Below are 7,131 nucleotides of genomic sequence, written 5' to 3' on the forward strand. Positions count from 1 at the left end.
ATGCTGATGGAAAGAGTCCCTTTTGAGGCCCATGGCCCAACCAGAATGTTGTGATAGTGACACATGTCATCATCTAATGAACTAGCCAATCATGTGACATGATTCTAGGGTTTTCCCCTAAAAAGGGGGAGACTATAAATACCCCCAATTCCCAAGAAAGGGACACACAATTCTAGGAAAAGAAACATTCTACTACTCACTTTAATGCTTTCTGTTTATTAGTTACATCTTCTTTAAAACCCGTGTCTTACTTAAGCATCGGAGGGAATATTCCTTCGGCAATATTCTTGTTTTGTAGGTACGTCGCCGACGTGGACTGGACTCGACACTATGTGGAACCTAATTCCTCCTCGTCATCATCCAAGGAAAAACTCCCACAACATTTGGCGCCATCTGTGGGGAGGTAAGGTAACATGGTAGACGTCCAGCACTTCGGAGACGGGCCCATCAGTCGAAATGAAAACGATGAAACTGCAATCAATGGTGATCGTCCTCCTCGAGGGAGGGATGACAGAAGCAATCCGTCTGTAGGGCAAGGTGGCCGTCCTGAACCTCCTCCCGAGCCGCAACTTGAGCAGGTTCAAGTAGACGATGAGACGGGTCAACCTTTGTTTCCTCCAAGCGGCCATTTGAGAGCTGATGCCGACACAGTTATGGAAGAAAACCCAGATTTGCCGGTGTCTGCTGGGCAGCTTAAAGATATCCTCGCTGGATTCAAGGCGCAGATGGACACTCTACAAGATGAGATCAAAATTATCCGTTCTCAGTCTCAGGGGACGGGAATACCATTCTTTAATGGACTCACTCGGTCTAATGTCTGGCGGCAAGACCAACCGCGAAATGACGATCATGACAAACGCGTTGATAGAACTAGAACTTCCTTCCAGCCCATAGCTCCGCGTCGGGTTCTACCAGCATTCCGGCCTGAACCCGAACCGTCCAGAAGAGTACCGATCATTCAGCTGGATAGGCCTCAAGAAACTGAGCTGTCAGATACTGATTCCACTCCCGTCATGCAAGATTCACCCCTCGCTGCCCCTTCGCGCCGTCTCACCAGGACTCATGTCAGCCGTGCGGACAGCGAGCGGCGTAGGACATCCCAGAATAGGAGGCAGGATCCCATATGCCATATTCAGCAGGGAGTGGCCGGCATTATCCTTGATTACACCACTCCATTCTGTACTGATATCATGAACGCTCCCAAGGAGCCTAAAGTGAAGCCGCCAGCTATTGACGCCTATGACGGAACGTCTGACCCTGATGTGCATCTCTTGGCCTATCGGCACCATATGTATGTACAAGGAACCACTGATGCAACCTGGTGCAAATACTTCCCGTCCACTCTGAAAGGAGTTGCCTCAAAATGGTTCGAGAAGCTGCCCGCGGGAACCATCAATACTTATGCGGAGTTAGAGATGTTGTTTTCTGCAAGATTTATGGCTTATAAGGAGGAGAAGAAGACGAGCATGCATTTGGGCCGAATACAGCAAGGGAAATATGAGTCCTTGCGAAGCTATGTTTGACGTTTCAATTTGGAGTCTCGACAGATTCCAGACTTACCTGACGGTGTGGCCTTTGATAATTTCTTCAGAGGACTTAAGAAGGGGTCTTTTAAGTTTGACTTGGTTAAGAAAAGCGTTAGAACTATGGCCGACGCTCTAGATGAGGCCGAGTCCTTCATTCATGCCACTGAAATCAGCTCCGTCCCGAAAGAGTCCAAGGGAACAGAGACCGCTTACCATCCGCAGCGAAAGGACAAATCGGATAAGAAGACCAGCCGTCCGAATGGAACATGGGCCATTGAAAAGAGAGGTTATCAGGCGACTCAGTCTCAAGGACTGAAGAGAGGACGTCCCTATGATAAAGAAAGATTCGAGTACAACACTGACCTGTACACAATACTGCTGGATGTCAGCGATAGATATGAGATTGACCGTCCGTTTCCCATGAAGTCGCCGGTGGAAACTAGGGACAACTCTCTTTATTGTAAGTTCCACTGTGATGTAGGACACGAAACAAAAGATTGCAAGAGTTTGTGAAGGGCTCTTGATGGGTTAGCTGCCAAAGGATTCTTGAAGTCGTATCTCAGTTCAAGTGCAGGAGGAAGTGGTAAGAAATTCTACAAGAAAAGCAAGTCACCGTCATACCGCCGTGACGGCAATGATACTGATCCAGAAATTGTGGCCGTCATTTCTGGGGGTCTGGCCGCTGGTGGCCCAACAATGAGAGGTCAAAAGGACTATGCAAGCCGATTAGGACAGGTCATGTTGTCTGGAAAAGCCCCAATGGACCACTTCCCTAAAGTGGAGATTTGTGAATCAGACAGGGGCAAGATCGCCACTCCGCACGACGATCCCCTGGTTATTGAATTGAAGGTAGCAAACCTCAAGGTAAGGCGCATATTAGTAGATACGGGGAGTTCGTCTGACATTATCAGCACAGCTTGTCTAAATCGTCTTGAGCATGACCCCAAGACCATTGAAAAGATACATTACCCGATCATTGGATTCGGAGGTGGCATAATTCATCCCCAAGGGATAATCACTTTGCCCCTACGAGTGGGAGGTCGGCATCAGAGCAGAAACCTGAACGTCCGATTTCTAATTGTGAAAGACCTCACAGCCTATAACATCATATTAGGGCGTCCAACTTTAAACCAGGCCAAAGCGGTGGTCGTCACTCATCTTATGCTTATGAAATATGTTTGCGATAAAGGCCAGGTCGACACTATTCATGGTGATCAACAGCTAGCAAGAGACTGTTATCTCACTACGCTAAGCCCCGAGGCTTGGGGAAAAACCGACGAAGCACGAACAAGCTCTAAAAGAAAGCTAGATGAGATAGAGGAGAACGTCAAGAAAGAAACCTTCACCATTGCCATTGCGCACATGGAAGCCAGACGACCTGAGCCAGTTGGTGGACATTATGAAATCATCCTCGATGAAGCACGTCCTGATAGGACGGTGCCAGTAGGGGTCTCTCCTGACGACCAGCTTGGGGCACATTTGGTCACTCTCCTGAGAGAATTCCAAGACATTTTTGCCTTTGCTGTGGAAGAAATGCCGGGCATCGATCCAAGCATAGCAGTCCACAAGCTCAATGTAGATGAGTCTTTAAAACCTGTTCGTCAGAAGAAGAGAAATCATGGGGAGGCAAGAAACAAAGCCGCAGCGGAAGAAGTTCAGAAGTTGTTAGAAGCTGGGTTCATTCGGCCAAGTCAATATCCATATTGGGTGGCAAACGTAGTGTTGGTGCCAAAACCCAACAAATCCTGGAGAATGTGTGTGTATTATACAGATCTAAACAAGGATTGCCCAAAAGACAACTTCCCTTTGCCCAAGATAGACCGGCTGGTAGATTCAACGGCAGGTCATGCTTTGATGTCCTTCATGGATGCATACTCGGGTTTTCACCAAATTCCCTTGTGGCCAGATGATCAAGAGAAAACGTCATTTGTTACTGAGCAAGGCCTCTATTGCTACAAAGTGATGCCATTCGGCTTAAAGAATGCGCCGGCCACATTTCAACGTCTGGTCAACACTGTCTTCTCTGGTCAGTTAGGGCGCAATATTGAAGCCTACATTGATGATATGATAGTAAAAAGCAAACAACGTGAAGAACACTTGGCTGACCTAAGAGAAACTTTTGAGACGCTCCGAAATTACCAGATGAGGTTGAATCCAAAGAAGTGTGTGTTTGGGGTAACGGCTGGAAAGTTCTTGGGATTTCTCATTGATGAAAGGGGAATCGAAGCCAATCCTGACAAAGTACAAGCAGTAATAGATATGACGTCGCCAAAATCAGTCAAGGAAGTCCAATGCCTGACGGGGTGTCTAGCAGCCCTAGGGCGGTTTTTATCAAGGGCAGGTGACAAGTGTCATTACTTCTTCGGCACGATCAAGAAAAAGAGCAGATTTGAATGGACTGAGGCGGCAGAAACTGCCTTCGTCCGATTAAAGGAACACCTTCACACCTTACCTCGGCTTGTCAGTCCTCTCCAGGGGGAAACTTTGTATGTATATTTGGCCATTTCCGAGTGGTCCTTGAGTGCTGTCTTGCTGACTGAAAGGGAAGGAGTGCAACTCCCGTCTATTTTGTGAGCCATGTCCTACAGAACGCTGAATTAAGATATTCCCCAATTGAGAAGTTCGCACTTGGGCTGTTTATGGCCAGCAAGAAGTTGCGCCCTTATTTTCTGGCACACAAATTAGTGGTATACACAGACCAACCCTTGAAACAACCCCTTACTAAACTAGACGCTGCTGGGCGAATGCTGAAATGGGCAATTGAGCTAAATGCATTTGATATCTCATACGAGCCTCGAAAAGCTATCAAGGGACAAGCATTTGCTGATTTTATTGCAGAAATGACGAGGCCGAATTTTGAAAAGAATGTGGCGACTCGCTGGACAGTCTACGTAGATGGCTCGTCAACCCAGAGCGGGTGTGGAGCCGGCATAATATGTCAGTCTCCTGAAGGAGACAAGTATGAATATGCCATGAGATTCAACTTCCAAACGTCCAACAATGAAGCAGAATATGAGGCTTTATTAGCCGGTATAAAAATGTGCAAAGCCGCTGGAGCTCAAGAGATACTGGCCTTCTCTAACTCTCAGCTCATTGTGAGCCAAGTGAATGGGGACTATGAGGCGAGGGACCCTAACATGATCAAATATATGCAAGCTGTGCATCAAGAAGTAGAACATCTAAAGAGCTTTGAAGCTAAGCAGATTCCCAGAACGGAGAACAATCAGGCCGATGCCCTGTCGAAGCTGGCTAGCTCGGCTTCCTGTGATACTCCGCGTCACGTGTTTTGGGAAGTAAAGGATAAGCGGAGTATTGAGCAGGAATTGTGCGCTCCTACACTAGCTGTCCTAGATCGGTCATCAACATGGATGGACCCTATCATTGCTTACAAAATGGACGGTACTCTTCCAGACGATTCAAGTCTGGCTGCCAAAATTCTCCTGCGGTGCGTCACTCCCGAGAAAGGAAAGGAAATTCTAGACGACTTGCACCAAGGATTATGTAGTTCCCACATTGGAGGAAGAGCCCTGGCAGAGAAAGCTTTGCGAACTGGTTATTATTGGCCCACTTTGAGAGAAGACGCCTTAGTCATGGTGAAAAAATGTGACAAGTGCCAATGGTTTGCTCATCTCATCCACAGGCCGGCCCGCCCACTCACTCCTATTATGAGTCCCATTCCGTTTGCCAAGTGGGGGATGGATCTGTTAGGGCCATATACAACGGCCCCTGGAGGCCGGCGTTATGTGATAGTTGCTGTTGATTACTTCACCAAGTGGGTTGAAGCAGAAGCTCTCAAAAACATAAAGACAAGTGATGTGAGGGCGTTTATTTGGAAAAATATCATGACTCGCTTTGGAATACCACAAGCTATCGTCTTTGATAATGGGCCTCAGTTTGAGACGCCTAAACTGAAGGAGTGGTTAGCAGATCACGGCATACACAGCTGTTTTGCCTCAGTAGGACGACCTCAAGCCAATGGCCAAGTCGAAGCATTTAACAAAATCATCTCCGAGGGGATAAAGAAGAAACTAGATGAGGCCAAGGGTCTATGGGCTGACGAGCTGCCAAGCGTCTTGTGGTCCATCCGCACCACTACCAAAAACTCAACCGGCGAAACCCCATTCCTGTTAGCCTATGGTGCAGAGGCCGTGTTGCCCATAGAAATGTGTGAACCTACACTAAGAGTCATGTTATATGACGAGAATGCCAACTGGGAAATGATGAAGCTGGCCCTTGATTTTTTACCTGAAGTAAGAGGAAATGCAGCGTTGAGGCAACAGCTGTACAAGATAAGGATGGCAAGGCAATACAACAAGAAAGTCTCTAAAATAGTGCTCAAGGTAGGAGACTTTGTTCTCCGAAAAATGGAGTCTGTGGGACGAGCCAATGAACAGGGTAAACTGACGCCCACTTGGGAAGGACCCTATGAGATCTATGACGAAGTCAGAGATGGAACCTATCGCATTCAGGACATGCAGGGACGGCCTATTTTACGCACCTGGAATGCAGACAATCTCAAAAAATACTTTTTCTAGAGTTTATTCTGACTATCTTTTATGAAAGAATCTGTGGTCTAGACAACGGTTGCTAATGGTCCTAATTGAGTAGTAGTCTCTCTTGTAACCGGCTAAATTTGCCTTACAAAGTATAAATCATACTACTCTTGTTTCGTCCTATTTATTACTCTCTACTAATCTAACATATGCATGCAAAAAGCCTAATCGAATAAGGGGCCTAAGAAGTGGCCCCAGATTAGCACAACATTTACAAGCCTAATCGTTTGAAGCCTAAGAAGTGGCCCAGATTAGCATCAATATAGGCTGATCACCTATTAATTTGTAAAAACCGTTCCCGAAAACACGAGCGTCTTAATTTTTAAGGCAAATAGGTTCATTCCTATACGCCGCGGCAACAAACATGCCGCTTCACAATTGACGGCGGGGGCAAAACCCTCACCTAAGTCATACACTGCGGCATCAAACATGCCGCCTCACATTGACGACGGGGGCAAAACCGCCACCTAAGTCATACGCTGCGGCATCAAATATGCCGCGCCCAACTTGCGACGGGGGCAAACCCCCCCCATAATTCAAATGATGCGGCATCAAACAGGCCGCGCCCAATTTGTGACAGGGCCAAACCCCTCATCATTTGTTGTTTTTTCAGAAAACATGAATATTATCTAAGGCAAATAGGTTCATTCCTATATGCCGCGGCAACAAACATGCCGCCTCACATTGACGACGGGGGCAAAACCCCCACCTAAGTCATACGCTGCGGCATCAAATATGCCGCGCCCAACTTGCGACGGGGGCAAACCCCCCCATAATTCAAATGGTGCGGCATCAAACAGGCCGCGCCCAATTTGTGACAGGGCCAAACCCCTCATCATTTGTTGTTTTTTCAGAAAACATGAATATTATCTAAGGCAAATAGGTTCATTCCTATATGCCGCGGCAACAAACATGCCGCCTCACATTGACGACGGGGGCAAAATCCCCACCTAAGTCATACGCTGCGGCATCAAATATGCCGCGCCCAACTTGCGACGGGGGCAAACCCCCCCATAATTCAAATGGTGCGGCATCAAACAGGCCGCGCCCAA

The 7,131-nt window shown here is 47.4% G+C and overlaps 1 protein-coding gene across 1 annotated transcript; it reads left to right on the forward strand.

The window, feature by feature from the left end:
* Window positions 1-4,165: 4,165 nt before the first annotated feature.
* LOC130461692 (uncharacterized) lies at window positions 4,166-6,130 on the forward strand. Its single transcript, XM_056829864.1, has 3 exons — window positions 4,166-5,341; window positions 5,420-5,776; window positions 6,104-6,130. Exons 1-3 carry the CDS (start codon window positions 4,166-4,168, stop codon window positions 6,128-6,130), a joined length of 1,560 nt encoding a protein of 519 aa, XP_056685842.1.
* The last annotated feature ends 1,001 nt before the right edge of the window (window positions 6,131-7,131 follow it).

The sequence above is a fragment of the Spinacia oleracea genome, chromosome 5 (assembly GCF_020520425.1).
Source record: "Spinacia oleracea cultivar Varoflay chromosome 5, BTI_SOV_V1, whole genome shotgun sequence".
In the NCBI taxonomy this organism is placed as follows: Eukaryota; Viridiplantae; Streptophyta; class Magnoliopsida; order Caryophyllales; family Amaranthaceae; genus Spinacia; species Spinacia oleracea.

What these genes read in the sequence shown, in the direction of transcription:
- LOC130461692 (XM_056829864.1), top strand. Translation starts at nt 4,166, where the DNA reads ATGGCCAGCAAGAAGTTGCGCCCTTATTTTCTGGCACACAAATTAGTG. An exon ending in AAAACATAAAGACAAGTGAT is followed by an intron (nt 5,342 to 5,419) that starts GTGAGGGCGTTT and finishes AATGGGCCTCAG; the next exon opens with TTTGAGACGCCTAAACTGAA. An exon ending in CCCTTGATTTTTTACCTGAA is followed by an intron (nt 5,777 to 6,103) that starts GTAAGAGGAAAT and finishes TCTGTGGTCTAG; the next exon opens with ACAACGGTTGCTAATGGTCC.